This window comes from Zalophus californianus, chromosome X (assembly GCF_009762305.2).
Source record: "Zalophus californianus isolate mZalCal1 chromosome X, mZalCal1.pri.v2, whole genome shotgun sequence".
NCBI lineage: Eukaryota > Metazoa > Chordata > Mammalia > Carnivora > Otariidae > Zalophus > Zalophus californianus.
The window spans coordinates 114,767,766-114,792,803 of NC_045612.1; the positions used below are offsets into that span (position 1 = coordinate 114,767,766).

Sequence of the window (25,038 nt, forward strand, 5' to 3'; positions counted from 1 at the left end):
AGTGGCTCAGGTCATGATCCTGGAGTCCCGGGATTGAGCCCCACGTTGGGCTCTGCACTCAGCTGGGAGCTTGTTTCTCCCTCTCCCTTGCCCCCTCTCCACTCATGCTCGCTTGCTGTCTCTTTTACTCTCTCTCAAATAAATAAAATCTTTTAAAAAATTGTTTTATACCCACCAGCAGCATATGAGAGTTCTAATTGTTCCATATCTTCATCAACGTTTGGTACTGTCAGTTTTTAATTTTAGCCATTTTATGTAGTCGTATCTCATTGTGGTTTTAATTTGTGCTTCCCCAAATACTAATGATGTTGAACATCTTTTCACATGCTTAACAGGCTATTTGTGTATCTTCTTTAGTAAAGTGATCGTCCAAATCTTTTGCCAGTTATGTTTTTATTGGGCTGTTTGCCTTTTAAAAATTGAGTTGTAAGAGTTCTTTATATATTCTGGATGCAGATCTTTTATCAGATACATATTTTGCAAGTATTTTCTCCTATTCTGTGGCTTATCCTTTTCTTAACAGTATCATTTGAAGAGCCGTTGTTAGTTTTGATAAGTCCAGTGTATCAGTTTTTTCTCTGATGTGTTGTGCTTCTTTGTGTCATATTTAGAAGTCATAGCTTAATTTAGAGTCACAAGGTCTCTGTGTTTTCTTCTAGAAATTTTATAGTTGCAGGCTTTACATTAAATTTATGATCTTTTTTTGAGGTAATTTTTGTGTATTAACTTCTGAGATAAGTGTTGTTTTTCTTTTTTTCTTTTTTTGGTACATGGAGATGTTCTAGTACTATTTGTTGGAAAAAGAAAAAACCCCAAAACTATCCTTTCTCCATTAAATTACCTTGGCACTTGTGTTGAAAATCTATTCACGGGGTGCCTGGGTGGCTCAGTTGTTGGGCGGCTGCCTTCGGCTCAGGTTATGATCCCAGGGTCCTGGGATCAAGCCCTTGGCTCCTTGCTCAGCGGAGAGCCTGCTTCTCCCTCTCCCTCTGCCTGCCGCTCTGCCTACTTGTGCTCTCTTTCTGTCTCTCTGTCAAATTAAAAAAAAAAAATCTATTCATCATATACATATATATATATGTATGTATCTTTTGGGACTTTATTCTGTTCCATTGGTCAGTATGTCAGTCGTTATGCCAATACCACTCTATCTTCATTAAATATTGCCTTTGGATAAATTATTAAATCCAGTTCATTAATATTTTCTTTTATGGCTTGTGCAATTTTATGCCTATTTAAGAAATCTTCCAAGTTGTGTGCATGGTACATGGATTTACTTATTTAGGTCTTCAAAGATTTACTTTTAATCATCTCTATACATATATCTTCACCTCCTAGGATTATAAGATTACTTACTCAACTAATGGGAGCAAGTGGTAACAGTTGAGATCAAGAATTCAGTTATAGTTTAGAGATTTGAAAGAAGGGCATAGGAACCTGGGTATACCCTCTATGTGGGACCCATCCCTCAGTTTTTCAACTGAGCCCCTTTGTGTAGTAGAGGCATTTATTTTAATGTAATTCACAACTCTTTGCTCTCTGATTAGAGTTGGTAAGTGCCTTCACTCCCTACCTGGATTACAGCTCATCTTCCTTTACTTTCTGCTTGGATTCAGCACCCTCTATATATTTCACTTTGTCTTTTTCTTTTCTTTTTAAATTTATTTTTTTAAGATTTTATTTATTTGAGATAGAGAGAGCACGAGCGGGGTGGGGGGCAAACAGAGAGGGAGAAGCAGGCTTCCCACTGAGCAGGGAGCCCAATGCTGGGCTCGATCCCAGGACCCTGGGACCATGACCTGAGCTGAAGGCAGAGGCTTAACTGACTGAGCCACCCAGGCACCCTCACTTTGTCTTTTTCTTTAGCCACTTGGCTATGGTCTTTAATTGAAAACATCCTCAGTCACAGTGGTATTGAATATTTAATTCATTTGATTATTCCAATCTGACTTTCAGGGCTGATGTCTCAAAAGGGGAGGTAGTGCTTTGTGAATCATCTCTGTATCGGTGGCTTCTGAAGGCATGGGCCCTGCGAGACTGTAGAGGGAAATAAGAGCCCAGAAGGAACCTGAGCAACTCTAGCATTTCATAATCAAGTAGAGGAGGCAGGAGCCTCTTCAGTGTCCACTCATTTTGTATCTTCAGCCTGAAATTCCTCTCTTCTCTGCTCATTGAAATACTCATCTTTAAAGGACCAGTTCAAGTGCCACTTCTTTTGAAAAGGCTTCTTTTATATTCCCAGTTAATTGTGTTTTTGTCTTTGCACAGAGCACCACTTTTACCTCTCTTACTAGAGCTTGTATTTTATTCTTTGTTTGATAATTAGTCTGTTAATAAGTCTCTCTCACTAGATTTCCAAGGTCTTTTTTAGTAGATTGTGTATCTTCTGTCTACATAGCACCAAGCAAAAAGGAATTCTGTAAATATTTGTTAAATAAATGACTATATCACACCTGGAAACAGATGGTGGTGATATAGAAAGGAACAAGAAAGGCTTTAAGAAAGAGGTGGGATTTATGTTTGGTCTTAAAGGATGGATAGGATTTCAAGAAGCAGCAGAAGAATGGGTATCCCATGCATATAGAACAACATGATGAGTTTTGAACTAGGCCACAGCATAGCTGTAGGTGGTAGATGTCAGGTGGCTTTGAAATTGTGAGGGACCTTAAATAGGCCCAGCAGAAGATTTTTTGTTCAATTCAGTAGTCAGTGAAATCACTGAAGCAGGTAGGTGGTTTGGGCAGAAAGCAGCTTAGTCCATATCTGACAGGTATTGGGTAGATTGTGGTGGGGAAAGACCCTTGTGGCAAAATGAGTTAGGCGACTATGGTATTAGACCAGGCAGGAGCTAATGAGCATATAAACCAGTTAGTGCCAGGGGAAAGAGAAATGAGAAAGTGCATGTTGGCTACTGATTGAATGTGTGAGTGAAAGAAGAGAACTTCACACATTCAGTCATACCTGGGGTTTTAAATCCCAACTACCTGGAAGAGTAGTGTGTTGGTAGGAGAAACAAAAATGTCAGAAGGAGCAAATTTTGAGGAGATGATGCTTGAGTTTAAGTCTGTTGAGTCAGAGATGCAGAAGGCATTCTGGGTGGCTTAATGAATGTGTTCGCCATGGGCTTCTTTAAATAACAAATTATCTTCCATTATACACATTATCATGTTCTGACCACAGGCACACAGAGTAATGGGAGATGGATATCCAATTGCCATATTAAATATTTCTGTGTACATACCTCTTCTATAGCAGTCATATTGTGTTTTTTATTCATAGGCCTGTTTCTGACTGGATGGAGCTGTTGGAGGGCAAGGACAGTGTATTATTTATCTTTGTTGTAGATTGCCTGGCATATTGAGGACATGCAGGAAAAGTTTGAATTAATGAATGAATTAATGGCTCACAATACACAGGGCTTTGAACAAGTAATTGTCTTGTTAGAAGACTTGACTCTTGCAGTTCTTACAAGTTTTACTAACACAGTCATGATTCTTCCATCTCTCCATAATATGGGCTCAAGTGGGTTTTTGGGATAGGCCTCAGATTGAATCACAACTCTACCAATTTACCATCTGCTCTTTTTAATTCATTTAACCATAAAATTCACCCTTTTAAAGTGTTATAATTCAATTGTTTCTAGTGTATTCACAAGGTTGTATAACTATCACCACTATTTAATTCCAGAATATTTTCATCACCCCAAAAAAGAGACCCCTTACCCACACCCATTAGTAGTCGCTCCCCTAGTCCCTCTTTCTCCAGCCCCTGCCAACTGCTAATCTACTGAACTTATTTTTATTAAAGGGAAATAAATTAACATCATCTAAATCTATAACTGATTTCTAATAATAATGCCCTTCAGAAATATGCTAAAAGGAGGCATTAATTGATCTTTCTCCTTGTAGGAAAGAGTACCAGAAAAGAATACCATGGGGCGAACAGTGAACGAAGGTAAGATTTACTTCCTAAACGTGATGATATTTTTAGTTATTCATTTGGGATGAGTACCTTCTAGTAGACTGAACTTTTGAAAAAAAGTCCTTTTAGAAATAAAGTCATAGGAGATGTTAGGTGCTTAGAATTGGAATTTTAGAACTGAATAGCTATTAAAGATAATTATGTTTTTCCTTACTAGTTTTTTTTTTTAAAGATTTTATTTATTCATTTGACAGAGAGACAGAGAGAAAGAGAGAGAACAGCAGGAGGAACAGCAGAGGGAGAGGGAGAAGCAGGCCCCCCGCTGAGCAGGGAGCCCGATGATGCGGGTCTCTATCCCAGGACCCTGGGATCATGACCTGAGCCAAAGGCAGACACTTAACCGACTGAGCCACCCAGGCATCCTTTCTTCCTAGTTTTGTAAGTGAGAAAACTGACACTCAGGGAGTTTAAGTGAACAGGTCATACAACAACCTGTGACAAAGTTAAAATCAGAATCCAAATCTTCTAACTCTAATATGATTGGTTAAAAAATGCTTCATCCTGGGGTGCCTGAGTGGCTTAGTTGGCTAAGCGACTGAGTCTTGATTTGGCTCAGGTCATGATCTCAGGGTCATTAGATCAAGCTCCATGTTGGGTTCCGTGCTGGGCATGGAACCTGCTTAAGATTCTCTCTCTCCCTTTGCGCATCCCCATAAACAAACAAGCGAACAAACAAATAAGCTTCATCTTGTCTTGCTTTAGTGAGAAGCCTGCTTACCTTGCCTTGAATATGCCACTCATTTGCACTCTCTCTTTTGAATGTATAGTTGACCTTTGAACAAGATGGGTTTGAATTGCATGGGTCCACTTATATGTGGATTTTTTTCTTAAAAATATATTGGGAAATTTTTTGGAGATTTGTGACAATTTGAAAAAACTCTCAAGTGAACCATTTCTGGATTATTAGTACTTAAGATTTTGGGGAGTCAAAAGTTATTTGTGGATTTTCGACTGAAGGTGATGGGTACCCCTAACTTCCATGTTACTCAGGTCAGGGGTCAACTGTATTTTTTTTTCTGTAGTACATCCTACACACCTTTGCCATCCTAAATCATGTTCTTCCTTCAAATCCAGTTCAAGTCCTGTGTCTCTTAGGAGCTTTTCTGTGGCTGACTGCTGAATGTTGTCCTCTGCTGTTCCCAGTTTTGTCAAGTGTTTAGTGTAGTCTCTGTAACTAGAGTCTCAGCTTCTCTAGAGCAGGAGCCATGCCTTTACAGTTTTACTTTCTTTCCTATTAGAAAATCTTACTGTAGAACTATTTAATAAATATGTATGTACTTTCTTTGTACTAGTCAAATCATTTAAATAGAAAGTAGTTTATATATCCATCTCAAATGTTCACACATCTTGAAGAGGCACTGAGTCATAACCAGAAAGTAGATGTTACCTTAAATTGTTACCTTAAAATGATACCTGGTATCATTCATAGATCCTTCTTCAAGAAGTTTGACAATTTGGGTATCAATAAGAGTAAAACAGTGCTAGATTGGCAACACATTAAGTATGGTTAAATTCATGAGTTCATAGGGGCGCCTGGGTGGCTCAGTTGGTTAAGCGACTGCCTTCGGCTCAGGTCATGATCCCAGGGTCCTGGGATCGAGCCCCACATCAGGCTCCCTGCTCGGCGGGAAGCCTGCTTCTCCCTCTCCCACTCCCCCTGCTTGTGTTCCCTCTCTCTCTGTCTCTCTCTCTCTCTGTCAATTAAATAAATAAAATCTTTAAAAAAAAATTCATGAGTTCATAATGGGACAGCAGAACAAAACTTACTGGTTATCTGGAGAATGCTTGGGATCCAGCTCATTATTTTGAAAATTAGAAAGTAAAAGTAAAAAAAAAAAAAAAGTAAAGGAAAAGAATGAAGTGTTGGCTTGTGACTTTCCTATGTGATTTGTACTTCAGGTAATTGAATGATTGAAGAGGGGAGGTTTCTATACAAGTTTTCTGGCTAATAAAGACAGGATGATAAAGTTAGAATACCTCTATTTTGTAACCACTAATGGACTAATGGATCTAAGCAATAGCCATCTGTGGCTGTTCATATCACAAAAAGAGAAAGAACTAGATATTAGGAGCCTCTTGTGAGAAGTACACAACACCACCTGTGAAGTCACCTTCTTCTCTCCTCCCCTCAAAAAAGCCAAACCTGAATCTGATTAAGCTCAACACACTAATATCTTTTATTTATTTATTTATTTAAGATTTTATTTATTTATTTGTCAGAGAGAGAGAGAGCACAAGCAGGGGGAGTGGCAGGCAGAGGGAGAGGGAGAAGCAGGCTCTCCGCTGAGCAAGAAGCCTGATGTGGGGCTCGATCCCAGGAGCCTGGGATCATGACCTGAGCCAAAGGCAGATGCTTAACTGACTGAGCCACCCAGGTGCCCCACTAATAGCTTATATTTAGAGAAAAGATAAGGACCAGAAGAACCCAGCACCATAGGAGCTAGTCAGCACAATCCAGACTAAAACTAAACTGGTATCATGAGCAAAAAAAAATTCCAGAGGAAGGGGGGGAAAAAAAGAGGAGGAGGAGAAGCCTATAAGTATCAAAAGAGACTTAAGACACTTATTATCCATTGCTATATATGGACTTTATTTGGGTCCTGATTCACACACTTAAAATAAGACATTTGGTGAAATATGAACACTGACTGCTTATTTGATGTTATTAAGGAATTATGGTTAATTTTTTTCAGCATAATAACAGTATTATGATTAATTTTAAAAAATGAGTCCTTTAAGATATGTATATATATATATATATATATATATATATATGGGCAAAATAATGTCTTAGATTTGTAAAGTCACAAGGTCTGGTGCTATTGGAGCTCCTCAGCTTGGCACAGAGAAAAATCTCTGCCTATTACATTGTCTATTGAATTACATGTATTCCAATTTCCCTCTTACGTTTTAAACTCTTAAAAGCATGCAGTTTATTTCTAGGGTATGTTAATTTTTTTTTTTTATTTTATAGAGGGGGAGAGAAGGGGTAAGCTCCCTTTTGGAGCTTACATTTGAGTGGAATGAGACATACAATAGACAAAATAAATGAGCAAATTGTAAGATATGCAGTATGTTAGAAAGTGAAATCCTATGCAGAAAATAAGGATATTAATTATAAAATTAAAACTGGGTCCTATTAGAAAATAGTTTTAGTTTATAGGTTTTCTTTTTTTTTAAGATTAATTTATTTATTTTAGAGAGAAAAAGAGAGTGAGCGTGAGTAGGGGGAGGGACAGAGGGAGAGAATCTCAAGCAGACTCTCTGCTGAGCATGGAGCCTGATGCAGGGCTCAACTCCATGACCCATGAGCCAAACCGAGGGTCAGACAATCACCTGACTGAGTCACCCAGGCACCCTAGTTTATAGGTTTTCTAAGAGCTCTTTTAGACTTTTGCTATGGCCTTCCAGTGTTGATATTTTCTTTCATTTTTTAGATTCAATGGATGCCAAGAAGGAGAATCAAGAGAAAGCTCCTCACTCAGGTACATCTTCTGTGCAAAATGGTAGGTTTTAAAGTAGTTCAGTACAATATATTTTTCTCTTCACTCAGTGTTGGTATGAACTCATTGCTTTTGGTATAGTCTATGTATAGTAAACTCCTGTAAATATAAAACCTGAGCAATAGGAAAGGTAAAAGATTTTATTTTGAAAATTTTACTTTGGTTTTATTTTAGAGATAAATTGGTATGGGATTAAAGTAGAAAAAATCATGCATTTCAATGCAATTTTTGCCAAATTAAAGATACTTAGTTAATAATTACCATTTATTACCAATTAAAAACGATAATTTGATTAATAAAAACTCTTCTAATATTAGAGTCAATGTGAAAATCCATTTTTTGTTGGTCAAAAGATAGTTCATTGGATAAAAGCTTAGGCATTGGGAGGTCTGACAGACCTTTTCTAGAATTCTGGCCTCATTCTTTTTACCGGCTTTTTGGCCTTGGGCAAATTACTCAATATTCTTAGTGTCTTTTTTCTTCTCTGTAGCACAAGGATGATACTACTTACTTCATGGGACTGTTGGAATTAAATAAAGAAAATGAATGTAAAGCATCTAATATAATGCCTAGGCATACAGTAAATGTTCAGTAAATGTTTATTAACCTTGAGTTATTAATTCATGTTTTAAGTTCCTTATTGTGGACAGCAAGTGTATAGCACTGTATCAGAGACTCAGGAGATAGCATCTGTACCTGCTTTTAAGGAAAACAAAAAAATTAGTCATATGCACACAAAAAGCTGAATAAAAAAATAACTATAACAAACTTACTGTGTTTATCAGAGTTTTCCAGGCAAACCTTTTGCCCCTTGTTTTTCTGTTGTACCTGTCCTGCCAGCCCCACTCTTGGGGTAGTTCACCTATGACTTTCGGTTCCTACAGGAAGATTGCCTATAGCGGTAGTCCGCATGGAATCATTCTTCTTCCTCACTGTGGCTCGGCCTCCAGTGCTTCCTTAGCTCCCTTTTCCATTGGCCTTATTTGTTCTTCAGCAATTCCCTCCAACCCCCAAAACCCTCCAAGGAAAGGGAGGCCATTAGGTTAAAATGTTCTTCCTCATCCCTACAAATTCGTCTCTGTTTTATTTTTTTAATATAACCATTTTATTGAGATATAATTCACATACCATAGAATTTACCCATTTAAAGTATACAATTCATTGGTTCTTGGTATATTTACAGACTTGTGTAGCTATCACCACAATCAGTTTTAGAACATTTTATCATCCTAAAAAGAAATCCTGTATCCAGTTAGTAGTCACTCCCTGTTTTTCTCCAATGCCTCTTCCTTCCCTCAGCTCTAGGCAGCCACTTATCTACTTTCTGTCTCTATAGATTTGCTATTCTGGACATTTCATAAAAACAAATTTAAAAAATATATTCTTAAAGACTGAAACTAGTAACTTTTCAAAATTCTCAAACTTGATGGAAAAAATGAGATTACCTAATCAAATTTTACAGACATCTGCGGATATTTCTCAGGGCCCTGACCCTAACATCTCATCTTAGAAATCAGTGACCGTTAGAAGGTGAGCTCCAAGAGAGCCAGGACTTTTGTCTGTTCTATTAACTGCTGTGTCCACAGTACCTAGGACAGTGCCTGGCACACACTGGCAACCTTCTATGGAAAACCAGTGATGAATAAGACAAACATGATTCCTGCCCTCTTTGAGCTTAGGGGGCAAGATTGACATTAAACAAATCCCCAGTTATAGTTGTGATAATTGCTATGAAGTAGTAGGTGCTGATCATTCAGCTGAGAAGCTTCCAACTCTAGATATTTTGCCCATCTTCTTTACAGAGCCTCTGAACCCAAGCCTAGCACTGCTGGGAGACATTAGGATTCTGATTTACTCTGGAGAAGACCAAGGTGGCTCATATAGATTATGTTCAGTTTGTCAAAAGGTGTTTGGGCTAATGTATGGACTAGAATAGAGTACAAGGCAAACAAGAAGGACCACGGACATGTGCAAATAACAGTCAGATCACATGGTTATATGTGTACAACTGTCTCATGAACAAACCTGTCAGTTGCCAGACCTCTTTTCTGAGGGAGAATAACATTCCCCTGCTCCAGGTTGTCCATGAGGATAAGATGCATAGGCAGACTGGGTCCTCAGGTTTGGGTAAGACTTTCTGACTATTTTGGCTCCTGCTCAGGAATTCCAGCTGTGGTATTATTGAAGATATGTCAAATCTAAATTTAAGCAAATCTAAATCTAAGTAAAGCCTGTTGCTGTGTATGTTTCTCTATGTTATTGGTAGGGTGTCAGCACGTGGGCAGCCAAACTGAACAGCTTTGGGGACTGAAAATATTGCCTTAAGAATAAAGAAAAAAGTTAAGGCTCCAATGATTAAATGCTAAATAGGGTCATTAGCTAGCAATGTGATAGAAAATGGTCATATTGCAGAATACTGGTATAAAGGATTTGCTAGCTCAAATTATAGCCCATTCAGACGCAAGTGGTGATAAAATATTTAAAAAATTGTGTTAAGTGAATTTTTTTCTAGTGTCATTGAAAAATTTTACAAATGTAGCTGGTTTATTTGAGGTATTATTGTGAAATGATTTTAGTTTCCCTGTCATTATCTTCAACTTACACTTCTTTCTTCCTGGGATATTGGCTCTTTAATGATACCATAGTCAGATTTTCCCCTCCACTCGTGTTTTGTTCTTTTTATTTTTTTTAAGATTTGTTTATTAGAGAGAGAGAGAAAGAGACATGAGCAGGGGGAGGGACAGAGGGAGAGGGAGAGAGAGAATCCTTCAGCAGACTCCCCACTAAGTGTGGAGCCCAATGTGGGGCTTGATCCCACAACTCCGATCATGACCTGAGCTGAAATCCAGAGTCAGATGCTTAACTGAGCCATCCAGGCACCCCTGGTTTAAAAAAATATTTAGACATTTTATTTGAGAGACAGAGAGAGCAAGTAGGGGTAGGGGCAGAGGGAGAGGGAGAGAATCCCAAACAGACTCCATGCTGGGCATGGAGTCCAACACAGGGCTTGATCCCATGACCCTGAGATCATGACCTGAGCCAAAACCAAGAGTCGGATGCTTAACCAACTGAGCCGCCCAGGTGCCCCTGTTTTCTTCTTTTTTTAATGCTCTCCAAGGTCATATGATGGTAGAGCTTCAGTTAGAACCTTGGGTTTCCTGATTGTCAGGTTAGTCTTAGGAGGTCACTAAAATATCCTGGTCAGTTAATTTTGGAACCATGGATCTCCATTTTCACTTTTATTTATTTTTTTAAAAGATTTTATTTATTTATTTGAGAGATAGTGAGAGCTAGAGAGAGAGAGAGCATACACAGAGGGAGAGGGAGAGAGAAGCAGACTCCCTGCTGAGCAGGGAGCCTGATGTGGGGCTCTATCCCAGGACCCTGAGATCATGTCCTGAGCCGAAGGCAGATGCTTAACCAAATGAGCCACCCAGGCACGTCCCCCCCAAATATATATCTAAAAATTTTTTATTTTAAGTAAGCTTCATGCCCATTGTGGGGCTTGAACTCATGACCCTGAGATCAAGAGTCCCACACTCTATGGACTGAGCCAGCCAGGTGCCCCTCGGTTTTCACTTTTTTTTTTTTTTAAGATTTTATTTATTTATTTGACAGAGAGAGATAGAAAGGGAGAGAGCATGAGCCAGGGGGAGAGGCAGAGGGAGAGGGAGAAGCAGATTCCTCACTGATCAGGGAGCCCAATGTGGGGCTTGATCCCAGAACCCTGAGATCATGACCTGAGCTGAAGGCAGACGTTTAACCGACTAAGCCACCCAGGCACCCCAGTTTTCACTTTTTTTTTTAAGATTTTATTTATTTATTTGACAGAGAGAGACACAATGAGAGAGGGAACACAAGCAGGGGGAGTGGGAGAGGGAGAAGCAGGCTTCCCACGGAGCAGGGAGCCTGATGCGGGGGCTCGATCCCAGGACCTTGGGATCATGACCTGAGCTCAAGGCAGATGGTTAACGACTGAGCCACCGAGGTGCCCCCCAGTTTTCACTTTTGACAAAGCTATCCAGTATTAATAAATTGAGGCACAACTATGACTTTTAGTTTTAGAATAATAATGCATGGCTTTTATTGAGTGACATATGTATGCTTCAACACTTAATTCTCAAAATACCTTGTACCGTATGTATTACTTTTCCTCATTTGGTAGGAACTGAGGCTGAGAAACTGAAATGACTTGCTTAGGTCACATAGCTTGTAAGAAGCAGAGCCAGACTGGAAGAAGGCAGGTTTGACCTCAGAGCCCATATTCTTGACATTCTCCTGCATGCCATTAAGCACTGTGGTAGTGCTAGCTTCATATCTACAAGGAGAATTAAACCCAGTATTTTTTTTTAATGGAATAATCTCTTAGATTTATTGTTAAAAAAAGCAGGGTGCAGGGCGCCTGGGTGGCTCAGTTGGTTGGGCGACTGCCTTCGGCTCAGGTCATGATCCTGGAGTTCCGGGATCGAGTCCCGCATCGGGCTTCCTGCTCAGCGGGGAGTCTGCTTCTCCCTCTGACCCTCTTCCCTCTCGTGCTTTCTATCTCTCATTCTCTCTCTGAAATAAATAAATAAAATCTTTAAAAAAAAAAAGCAGGGTGCACAGTGTTATGTATGACATGCTTAATACCATATGTAATATGTGTACATACACATATAAATGCATAAACACACATAACAGTGGTACGTTGAAGCTGGCTCACACCAGCTTGGGAGAGCCACTTGTGCATATCTCTTCCCAGCTTTGTAGTTGGTGACTTCACCCTGTCACCTTGTGATCAGCCATGGTGGTAGTATTTATACCATAGAAATCTGCAAACACTATCAGTCAGGCTTTTTATTTGTATATTCTGGAAAGGTGGTTGTTAAACATTTAACAGCGCTCCATTTGTGTGTATGTGTATGTGTGTATAAGTATTCTACCCTTGGAAGGATGTATAAGAGGCTGGTAATTCGGATTCCCCCAGGAAGGGAATCTGTCAAACCCAGTATTTTTATAGTGAGGAAATTAAACAAGAGCATAGATGGTTGAAGAGAATTAAACTTTGTATGAATTATGGGGTGCCTGGGTGGCTCAGTTGGTTATGATCTTGGGGTCTTGGGATTGAGTCCCACGTGGGCTCCCCACTCAGCCGGGAGTCTGCTTCTCTCTCCCCTCTGCCTCTCCTTGCACACACGCCCGCACATGCTCGTGCGCGCTCTCTCTCTCTCTCTCTCTCTGTCTGTCTGTCTAAAATAAATAAATCTTTAAAAAAACAAAAAAGCTTTGTATGAATTAATAGTACCTTTGATACTGCTATCAAGTCATTTTCTCGGTGCCTTGGCAGTCTGACTGGGACACTGAATTGAAGGGTGCAAGCCAGGCAAAGTACACTGCTTTATGACCTTCAATACCATTGTAATATATCATGAAGACTGAGTGAGAGAAGGGACAGCAAGCATTTGTAGAAAATATAGATCATTAAAATAATTCATATCATGACTGTACTGATGACTGCTTTACTGCTTTGTTCTGCCACCATATTCTTGATACCATGTATGGAGATCTAATAGTCAATTGAGAAGCAACTCTGGTTCTCAGATTTTTTTCTTTCCATAAAGCATTACGGAGGTAAGATTCTGTTAGACCACATACCTAAACACCTTTAGTTCTCCATGAAAAAAAGAAGTGGCATCACATTAATGGGATGAAATGGTCTTGAGTATACACGTCTTTTTTTTTTTTAAGCTTTTATTTATTTATTTGACAGAGAGACACAGCGAGAGAGGGAACACAAACAGGGGGAGTGGGAGAGGGAGAAGCAGGCTTCCCACTGAGCAGGGAGCCCAATGCGGGGCTCAATCCCAGGACCCTGGAATCATGATCTGAGCCGAAGGCAGACGCTTAACAACTGAAACAGGCACCCCGAGTATACACATGTCTTGAATAAATTTATATTAGAGACAGATGAGTAGAATTTGCTATTACTCTATAAAAAAAATCCTTTAGTTGTTCTTAGAGTCTACATTTTTAGAATCATTGTGCTAATTCCTCATTACATGGAGAAGATCTGGAGTGTAATTATATCAGAGCCATTATTATCAGAAAGTTGTCTTTTTATTTCTATGCTGGTAATCAAATGCAGATCAGGAAATTTAGGAAGTCCTTTTTAAACGAGATATGGAACTAAAGTCCCATTTTACTCCTAAAAGTTAGTGTGTGTGTGTGTGTGTGTGTGTGTATATATATATATATATATATATATATATATATATACTGAAAAACCCCCTATTTTGTGTATATATATATATTTTTTCAGATGATTTCCACTGGGAAAATTACTTGAAAGAGACTGGATCTTTGAGTGCCCCTTCGGAGTGTTTCAGACAGGTATGCCAAAATTGTATACATGTTGTATATATTAATGTGAACTGTTAATTTGTTGAGGGATATCTGTGTGATTGTTAGGTTCTAGCAGTGTGAGGAGATAATGGGATTGTGGTAATGCCACTTAAGGGCCAGATGGTTTATTTGCGTTCATTCATTAAGAATTTACTCTGTGTCAGGTATACTAAGCCCTTATGATTGTCCATCTGGAGGGAAAGACAGACATGTAAATAATTAATTATGAAAAGTATGATAACTCTATACTGGGAGTGCTCACAGAAGAGGTGATATCTGAGATGGTTGGAATGAGGGGAAGGATATTCCAGGCAGAGAACATCCAAAGCAAAGGCACATGGATGTAGAAGAACCTGAGTATTGAGGTATAGCATGGAGTGGCTGGAGGTCAAAGTGGGTAGAGGTGATAGTGTGAGAATAAGGTTAAAGGTGTGGGGGCTCTTAAACTGTATTGAGGACTTGGACTTAGGCAGTGGTGAGCTGCCAGTTGGTTTATTTCAAGGGGAATGGCCTAATCAGACTCTTACTTTAGAAAGCCACTGAGGGTACATTTTATAGGCTGTATTTGGGTTGCCTGGAAGTGGACAAAGGAATAAGATCAGCAATGGGCAGTGTTTTTATGCTGCATGTCAAGCCAAGGAAAGGGTTTGGAGAAGATCTTTTCCTTGACCCTTATAGTTCTTTTGCTCACCATCTGCTATGACTGTTACTTAAAACATTTCACAGGTATTCTGGTAACATAATTGACCGTTTGTTTTTCTTACAGTTGATGCATTTTAACAAAACTTTATTTGCGTGTGTGTGTGTGTGTGTGTGTGTGTGTGTATGTGTGTGTGCTGTGCACACACATATGTAACATATATAGTCCAAGGTTCCACCAGCTAATGACTTCAAAGTTGGTATGAAATTGGAAGCCCATGACCCTCGCAATATGACTTCAGTATGTATAGCCACGGTCATTGGAATTACTGGTGCCAGGCTCCGTTTAAGACTGGATGGTAGTGACAACAGAAATGATTTTTGGAGACTTGTCGATTCTCCAGACATACAGCCTATTGGGACATGTGAAAAGGAAGGGGACTTACTTCAGCCTCCACTGGGTAAGGATAAACAATTTTTAAAGTAACATATTCTTACTAATGTAATATTCAGTAGAAAAAGTTTCAAGTGGCCTTTTATTTATTTTTAACATTTTATTTTACTTTTTTAAAGGTTTTATTTTTTATTTGAGAGAGAAAGTGTGTGTGAGCAGGGGGAGGGGCAGAGGGGGAGGGAGCTCTGCACTGAGCATCAAGCCCCATGTGGGGCTTGATCTCATGACCCAAGATCAGGACGGAGCCAAAATCAAGAGTCAGCTGCTTAACCAACTGAGCCACCCAGGCACCCCAGATTTGATTTTTAAGTAATCTTTACACCCAATGTGGGGCTTGAACTCACAACCCCAGGATCAAGTCGCATGCTCTACCGACCAAGCCAGCCAGATGCCCCTGAAGTAGCCTTTTAGAAATCTCTTCTAGGCATTTTTGCAAATAGATGGTTATTGTGGAGAATGTATGAGAGATCAACTCAGTACCATATGTTACAGAGTTTCATGTCAGTACACATGTGGCATATGTGTGCTGAAGGTTCTCCACTCCAGGGCAAGACATATGCTGTCTTCAAACTTGAAATGTCAGAAGCAGCTCTACTAGGTCACACATGCAGATTCAGAAACCCTTCTGGGGGAGAAGTTTGTAGCATTTGTTACTGAGTCACTTCCTCCCTCATTATTGTCTGTTGAGCCATTCAGCATTTTTGGCATGGCGGGGAGCCCAGGTGAAGGGTATGATTCCACGTCCACACCCCAGTTTCAAACTTGGAAGTTTCATTATAACTACAATGAGAAGAAATCATAGTGAGGGGGTAGGGGTCAGTACCTTTAGATCTTTGAAAAGGAGATTGATGGAACTTTATGAGCAAAGGTTTTTAAGTACAAAATTCTCAATTTTGACCAAGTTTTTGAAAGCTAAGAAGTATGTGACTCCAGTTTTGGGCAGAATTGTTCTCTCTTAATATTTATTTATTTTTAAAAGATTTATTTATTTTAAAGAGAGAAAGACCGTGTGTGCACAAGGCAGGGAGGGGTAGAGAGAGAGGGAGAGAGAAACTTTAGAGACTCAGCATTCAGTGCAGAGCCCGACACAGAACTCGATCCCAGGACCCCAAGACCATGACCCGGGAGGAAACCAAAAATCCAGCTGTGCCACCCAGGCATCCCTGTCCTCTCTCTCTTTCTTTTTTTTTTTTAAGATTTTATTTATTTATTTGCCAGAGAGAGAGAGAGTACAAGCAGGGGAAGTGGCAGGCAGAGGGAGAAGCAGGCTCCCCGCTAAGCAAGGAGCCCGATGTGGGACTCGATCCCAGGACCCTGAGATCATGACCTGAGCCGAAGGCAGATGCTTAACCATCTGAGCCACCCAGGTGCCCCATCCCTGTTCTCTCTTAATATTCAGATGTATTCCAGGGGTGCCTGGGTGGCACAGTTAGTTAAGCATACAACTGCTGGTTTCAGCTCCGGTCATGATCTCAGGGTCATGAGATCGAGCCCTACATTGGGCTCTGTTCTCAGCGCAGTCTGCTTGAGACTCTTTCTCCCTCTCCCTCTGCCCCTCCCTCCTGTGCTCACGTGCACTCCCCCGCCCAAATAAATAAATCTTTAAAAAAACCAAAAACCCTGGGGGCACCTCGGTGGCTCAGTCAATTAGGCGTCTGCCTTTGACTCAGGTCATGATGTGGGCTGGGGTGGGGTGGGGGTGGTTCTGGAATCGAGCCCTGCATCAGGCTCCCTGCCCTTCTCCCTCTGCCTGTTCCTCCCTCTCCCTGCTTCTCCCTCTCCCTCAGCTTACTGCTCCCCCTGCTTGTGCTCTCTCTCTTTGTCAAATAAATAAATAAAATCTTTAAAAAAAAAAAAAAGCCTGGCCCCCCCAAAATGTTTTTAGATGTACTCTGTTACTCTGTAGAAAATAAGTGATTTCCTTTATTACTTACACAGTCTTTTTTTTTTTTTAAAGATTTTATTTATTTGAGAGAGAGCATGAGGGCGGGGGGAGGGGCAGAGGGAGAAGCGGACTCTCGGCTGAGCAGGGAGCCCGACGTGATGCAGGGCTTGTTACTGGGACTCTGGGATTGTGACCTGAGCTGAAGGCAGCCGCTTAACCGGCTGAGCCAGCCGGGCGCCCTATCACTTCTATAGTCTTGAGTGATGGTAGATATTAGTTTTTGTTTCTTCTTTACAATGCTGAAAATGAAAATTCTCTAGTGTAAAGCACAATGAGAGAATGGATTTCTTTTTGTTTCCTACTATAGTTAGAAATTTCCTCAGAACCCAAAATTTAAGATACAATAATTACCACTCTCTTAGCAATATATTTTTATACCTTTCTTGCTCTGATCGTTAATTATTCCTAATTTGGTTTAAAATATTAAAAAATAACTAATTAGAGACGTGTTATTCCAAGAAGGTGGTTTAGGGTGTGTGTCTTTTCTGCCTTTTGCCTTCTTTTCTTTCTTCATATCATTTGTTTTAAATATCTCTTATATCCTACAGAATTCTGTAAGAGATAGAAGTGTAAACCTAAGGCATAGTGCTTCCCTCTTTGGATTTGATTTCTGTTTACAAATGGTAATAGGTTTTTGGAATTTTGTTTAAAGGAAGCATTAACTGCTGTGATTGCCAACATTTCAAACACATAGCCAGATTTGCGATCATTCTTTTTTCAAATGACTTTTAGAGTTTTCTAATTAAAAATATGAAATACATAGCAGTACATGCTGATTAATATATATTTTGATAGTACATATTAAAAATAGACAATTTCTGCCAATTTGCTCATTCGGTGCTTTGAATAGTTTAGTTTCCATTTTATAACACAACTTACTTGGTTTTCTTTTTTAGAAGGTTATTTAAACCTTAAAGGTTATTATTTAAAAGCTTTTTTAAAGTTTTAGCATGCAAACAGAAAAGTATACAGTTTGTAAGTGTACAGCTTATAAATGAACACATCCATATAACCATCACCCAAATCAAGAAACAGAATATTATCAGCACCCCAGAAGCCCCACTCCTGCTGATCCTATCATAAACCTCCCATTCCCAAAGGTTCCACTGTCTAGACTTCCTAACATTGTACATTAGTTTTACCTGTGTTTGAGTTTTTATATGCACTTTCATCTATTTTTGGCCTTTTAATCGATGTTTGACTTTAGGCAATTAAAGAATTTTTTTTTAAAGATTTTATTTATTTATTTGACAGATAGTGAGAGAGCACAAGCAGGGGAAGCAGCAGGCAGAGGGAGAGGGAGAAGCAGACTCCTTGCTGAACAGAGAGCCTAATGCGGGGCTCGATCCCAGGACCCTGGGATCATGACCTGAGCTGAAGGCAGCCGCTTAACCGACTGAGCCACCTAGGTGCCCCTAGGCAATTAAAGAAATAAGAAAAATATCAAATTAAGATGATGATGATGGCAATGATGATGATTACATGATGTAATAGGATAAGATGGGGGTTAAGAGAAAGGCATAAGGACCAGAGAATTGTTTTTATGCAATATTCTAACCACAACGTGGCAGATCCATTTTGTGGATGATTATTTATTAGATATCACTAATAATACTGATTTAATATAAGGGAGTATATAATAAATCCTCTTTTCCCCCAATTTTTCCCCCCTCAGATTAAGGGGATTTTGGTATAGGATAATTATAGGATGACTTTCTGTCTAAACTTTTTTGCATGGTTAATCCTACTGATGGACCTATTGCCAGTGATTGCCAGTGATTGGTGTGCCTCCCTATCTTAATGCATGTATCCATCAGGAATGCTGGCAAGTTCTCTTTAATTCTGGCATCAGGGCAGGCAAGTGTTGCATGAAACATTGCAATAAGGCAGTACAACTAGCAGACCTCTACCCCCTGTTGCATGTGCCAGATGCTGTGATATTCACTATTAATTGATGAGATCTCTAAAGACACCTGTTGAGTGTATTTTGATTTCATCTGATACAAATTCTAAGAGAATCTTGTTTAGTGTGTGTAAAGATTGCTAAAGTGACAGGAGAGGAAGAAAAGGGGAGTATGTCAGAGGGGGAGACGAACCATGAGAGATGATGGACTCTGAAAAACAAACTGAGGGTTCTAGAGGGGAGGGGGGTGGGGGGATGGGTTAGCCTGGTGATGGGTATTGAGGAGGGCACGTTCTGCATGGAGCACTGGGTGTTATGAACAAACAATGAATCATGGAACACTGCACCAAAAACTAATGATGTAATATATGGTGATTAACATAACAATAAAAAAATTAAAAAAAAAGATTGCTAAAGTGAGAACTATCTTTTTTCCTAACATTGTATGAAAAATTTCAAACATACAGAAAAGGTGAAAATACTTTACAGTGAATACCCACATACCCATCACCTAGGTTCTACCACTGTCATTTTACATGCTTGCTTTATCTCTTGTCTATCTGCCTTTCTATCGATTCATCAATCCATCTTATTTTTAAATGTATTTCAGAGGAAGTTTTTGATGTTAGTACATTTCCCCTAAATACTTTAGCATGCATATCATTAACTAGAGTTCAGTGTTTATTTATAGTTTTTTTAAAATTTTGAGGTGAAATTTATATACAGTGAAATGCATCATAAGTGTACGTTTGCTGAGTTTCACAAGAAACTGTCTTTCTGAAAGGAAATAAGGCAGGGACTCTAAGGAAAAAGAAGGGCTGGAAGTCTTTTGCAGCCTTTGCCATGCTTGTGTGGCTGTTGGTGGGGACTGGAAGCTCTTGTGGGTTTTGGCTTGGATCACCCCTAGTATTATGGCCCATTCCTAACGTACATATATGTATGTTGGTGACCTTTAGCTAGTGGCTTCTCTAAAACGAGAGTTTCTACCCCTACTGTAGCATTGCTGCCAAGTAGTACAGTGGGTACAGTAGAACTGATTGGAGGGTGCATCTGCTTCTCTTAGCTATGTCCTTAGTTTCTCAATAAGAAAGTCATTCTCTGGAGAAGAGTGGTAAACAAAACCTCTTTTTTATACCAACTTGCTGTAATATCGCAGGGAGACTTTTTCATGCTGATTTATTTCATAAAATAGGGTATCAGATGAATGCGTCATCTTGGCCAATGTTCCTCTTACGAACACTGAATGGATCTGAAATGGCACCTGCGACATTCTTTAAGAAGGTAAGAAAGATGTTATAAAAAGCTTCCATCACCTGGGCTGTAGTTTTGTTGTTTTAATAGGGGCACTTAAATGCTTTGTCTTCTCCGATATGGAAAAAAAAATTCTTTTTAAATTACTGGATTGACACGTGTATTAATCTACTAGAGCTGCCCTAACAAAGTACCACAGACTGGGTGGCTTAAACAATAGAAATTTATTTTTTCACAATCCTGGGAGCTATAAGTCCAAAATCGAAGTGCCATCAGGATTGGTTTCTAGTGAGGCCTCGTTCCTCGGCTTATAGATGGCCGCCTTTTTGCTCTGTCCTCACATGGCCTCTTCTCTGTGCCTGTGAGGAAGGAGAGGTATCTCTGGTTTCTCTTCCTCTTATAAAGACACTAGTCCTTTTGGGTTAGGACTTGACCCTTATGACCTCACTTAACCTTTATTGCCTCCTTAAAGGCCCTATCTCTGGGCCCCATTGGGGATTAGGGCTTCAATTTATGAATTTGGGAGGACATCATTCAGTTCATTACAGTGACTTAAACAACAGAAATTTATTTTCTTACAGCTCTGGATGCTAGAAGTCCAAGATCAAGGTATCAGCGGGCTTAGTTTCTTTTGAGGCCTCTCTCCTTGACTTGTAAATGGCTGTCTTCTCTTTGTGTCTTCACATGATCTGTGTGTCTGTGTCCTCCTTTCCTCCTCTTATGAGGATACCAGTCATTGGATTAGGGCCCACCCTGATGACCTCATTTTTAACTTAATTACCTCTTTAAAGACCCTGTCTCCAAATGAAATCACATTCTGAGGTACTGGGGTTAGGATTTAAATATGAATATGGCAGGGGTGGGGACACGCTTCAGCCCATAACAGCAAGTCATAAAAAAGTCTCAATTATAATCACCCACTAGTCAAAATGAATTTGTACCCTCTTTCTTCACCCTGGATATGAAAGGAGTGCTCTACTGGAAGCAAATATTCATTGCTATTTTTTATTTACCTTCAGAAGTGAAGCTTCCCCTCACTTTGCTGTATTAGTCATCCTTCGACATTGGAGAAAATGGTGATGGGCCAAAAAACCACTTGAAAGTTACTTAGAGAGATTTGGTTTCAGAAGTAAAAGAATGTTAAAAACAGTCATCAGAAAGCATTTGTTATAAGGAAATATTTGTTATATAACAAAGAGGGAAAATTCCAAAGATAGTTTATGCTCTTGAGAAAATGTTGAAAGAGTACACTATGTTAAGAAACAGTGAATAAAAGCCAAGTTTTAGTTAAATTATGGGTCAAAATATTTCTTTCTCACCCTCTGTCCTGATTCTTTTTCAGTCACTTAAATTTTATTACAGTTATTCATGTCAAGAATGGTAAATATTGTAGTTTTTTTTAAAAAAAGGGATTCAACAATTCTATACATTTCTCAGTGCTTATCTCAAGGTAAGTGGACTCTTAATCCCCTTTTATCTATTTCACCCCTCTCCCCACTCACCTCCCCTCTGGCAACTGCCAGTTTGTTCTCTCTTTAAGAGTCTGTTTTTTTGTTTGTCTCTTTTTTCTTTGTTTTGTTTTGTTTCTTAAATTCCACATGAGTGAAATCACATGGTATTTGTCTTTCTCTGACTGACTTATTTCACTTAGCATTTTACTCTCTAGGTCCATCCGTGTTGTTGCAAATGGCAAGATCTCTTTCTTTTTCATGGCTAATATTCCATTGTATATATATGTGTGTATATACCATATCTTTATCCATTCATTTATGGGTGGACACTTCGGTTGCTTCCATATTTTGGCTATTGTATACAATACTGCAGTAAACATACGGGTGCATTTGTCTTTTCAAATTAGTGTTTTCATTTTCTTTGGGTAAATACCCAGTAGTGGAATTACTGGATCATAGGGTAATCCTATTTTTAATTTCTTGAGGAACCTCCGTACTGGTTTCCGCAGTGGCTGCACCAGTTTGCATTCTCACCAACAGTGCACCAGGGTTCCTTTTTCTCCTTATCCTCGCCAACATTTGTTATTTCTTGTCTTTTTGACTTTAGCCATTCCAACAGGTGTGAAGTGTTATCTCATTGTGGCTTTGATTTGCATTTCCCTGATGATGAGTGATGTTGAGCATCTTTTCATGTGTCTGTTGGCCATCTGGATGTCTTCTTTGGAAAAATGGCTATTCAGGTTCTCTGCCCATTTTTAAATCAGATTATTTGTTTTTTTGGTGTTGAGTTCTCTAAGTTCTTTATATATTTTGAACATTAACCCCTTATCAGATATATCATTTGCAGGTATCTTCTCCCATTCAATAGGTTGCCTTTTTGTTTTGTTGATGGTTTCCTTCACTGTGCAGAAGCATTTTCTTTTGGTGTAGTCCCAGTAGTTTAATTTTGCTTTTACTTCCGTTTCCATGGGAGGCATATAGAAAAGTAGAAAGATAGAAAAACAGAGACACAAGAAAAATGTTTCTGTGGCCAATGTCTAAGAAATTACTGCCTGTGTTTCCTTCTAGGAATTTTATGGTTTCTGGTCTCACATTTAGGTTTCTTGTTTTTTTAAGATTTTATTTATTTGAGAGACAGAACGAGAGAGAGCACGAGCAGGATCAGGGACAGAAGGAGAAGCAGACTCCTGCTGAGCAGGGAGCCGGACATGGGGCTCCATCCCGGGACCCCGGGATCATGACTTGAGCCGAAGGCAGATGCTTAACCGACTGAGCCACGCAGGCGCCCCCACATTTAGGTTCTTAATCCATTTCAAGTTTGTTTTTGTGTAGCAAAGTGGTCCAGTTTTGTTGTTTAGTGTGTAACTGTCCAGTTTTCCCAGCACCATTTGTTGAAGAGACTGTCTTTTCCCCATTGTTGTGAATCAGTTGACCATATAAGTGTGGGTTTATTTCTGGACTCTGTTCCATTGATCTGTGTGTCTATTTTTGGCCCGTGCCATACTGTTTTGATTACTACAACTTTATAGTATATCTTGAAATCTGGGATTGTGATACTTCCAGCTTTGTTCTTCTTTTTCAAGACTGCTTTGGCTAAGGTTTTAAAAGGTTTTAGAGAACCTTAAAGACATAAGGATGTGTAAAACATCAATTAATATGATTCTTGCATTGCAAAGAAAACTTCTTTAGTGCTGCTTTGAGTAGCAAGAGTGCCTGAAAGTGGGTTTGCCCTACCACCTCCCAGCAAGGGACACAGGCCCTTTGGGCAATGTGTAAAACATAGGTGAGAATAGTAACAAAAGAGATGTTTAGTAGTAGTCTTTATTAAACACTATTAGCTTGGGCTGTGGCTTTAGAAAAGACATCGGATTTATTTTACTTATTATCAGATTGCTTTGTTAGCTGGTTACATGCCACATGTCACACGCATTATGTTTTTCATTTTTAAAAATTATGAAAGTAATTCATGTTTGGAGAGGGGATATCAAAATATGCACTTAGCTAGAGTAAAAAATGCGTGTCTTTTTTTCTGTCCCATCCTTTCCTCCTTTCTACCCTCCTCTCCAAATAGAAGTTTTATTTGTGTTCTCCTAGACTTTTTTCTGTGCATTCACAGACATATATGGGCTTTTATTTTTTTAAACATAAATTTGAATATATTGTGAATATTGTTCTGTGATTTATTTTTACCCTTAAAATATGTATATTCTGGAAACCTTTCCATTTTGCTTCATATGTATTTTAGGTCGTGTTGTACTATTCTGTGGTATGGATTACCATAATTGGTTTAATCTGTCCCTAAGGATGGATGTTTAGGTTGTGTCCATATTCTTGTTTAAGTCATCTATAATCTAGAGCTTTCTTTATAAGTGTGAAGGCTACATTTGTAGAAGTAGAATTTTTGGTTCAAAGGGAATGTGTGTTTTAAGTGTTGATATATACTATTAAATTGCATCCCCAAAGGGTGTTTCAAGCTATGCTCTACTATTATTGTATAGATGTTTCTATTCCTACACTTTCACTGGCATCAAATATCATTGATCTTTAAAAATTTTATATATCTTTTTCTGGGGGAGTTGGGGGTGGGGATGGTATCTCATTGCTGTAATTTGCACTGAACTGATTACCAGTGAAACTGAGCTTTTAAAATGTGTTTAATGGCCTTTTATTTTTCTGTGAATTACCTGATTATAGCCTTTGCTTGTTTTTCTGTTGGATTTCTGTTCTTACTCATTGATTTGTGGGTGCTCTTTCAGCCAAGCTTGAAACTTTGCCAAGAGCCATCTTAAATCACTGTTCCTTCTTGACTGTGGCCTCTGAATATCCATTTAATTAGGAAGGCCCACCCACTTAGCTTCCTAATTATTTTTTCTCATGTCTCTTTCTAACCTTACCACCACTGCCCCTTGTGCAAGCTTTCCTCTTGCCTGAACTGTTCAGCTAGCCTTACAACTGCCTCTAACCTTCATCCTTCCACACAACGGCCAGAAATATTTGATATAGGAGCCTTAACCACATCATTCACTTGCTTAAAACTCTTGAAGTTCCCAGTTGCACTCAGGATGAAGTTTAAGTTTGTTAATATGGCCTTTAAGGTGCTGTGTGATCTGGATTATGGCTGCCACTCTTTGCTTTGTATTTTATGTTCTAAATTGCTTCTGATAGCCTGTCGATACCATGTTCCTTTTTCGAGCTGGTTATCTCTGGTTAACGCTAAGTTTCCAGTTAGGCATTAAATCCTCCAATGTATCTTCCCTGATTCCCCCTTTCTATTCTTATGCTTCTTTAGCACCTTGCGCATATCTCAATCTTTATAGGAATTGGATTATATTATTATTTTCATTGTCTCTTCCTAGACTGTGAGTTCCTTTTGAACAGTTAATGTCTTTGTATTCTTGGTGTCTGTCATAGGTCTTGGTACATACTTATTTGTTAAATGAAGAAAGGATGGAGAATACAGGAAGATGAATACATATAGAGGGAGAAAATGGGTTTTGTTTTGGACATGCCAAGGTGCCTCACGAAAATTT

The 25,038-nt window shown here is 39.2% G+C and overlaps 1 protein-coding gene across 7 annotated transcripts in view; it reads left to right on the plus strand.

Moving 5' to 3' along the window:
* SCML2 (Scm polycomb group protein like 2) overlaps positions 1–25,038 on the plus strand; it is a 90,611-nt gene that overhangs the window by 13,076 nt on the left and 52,497 nt on the right. For 4 of the 7 annotated variants that reach the window (XM_027609138.1, XM_027609143.1, XM_027609142.2 and 1 more), the window contains exons 2-6: positions 3,909–3,954; positions 7,419–7,487; positions 13,783–13,853; positions 14,731–14,965; positions 19,999–20,087. In XM_027609138.1, coding sequence (XP_027464939.1) covers positions 3,933–3,954; positions 7,419–7,487; positions 13,783–13,853; positions 14,731–14,965; positions 19,999–20,087 — 486 coding nt within the window. In that variant the 5' untranslated portion in view covers positions 3,909–3,932. The remainder of the gene's footprint in view (positions 1–3,908; positions 3,955–7,418; positions 7,488–13,782; positions 13,854–14,730; positions 14,966–19,998; positions 20,088–25,038) is intronic. The other 3 variants (XM_027609141.1, XM_027609144.1, XM_027609145.1) reach the window with 3 other exon arrangements.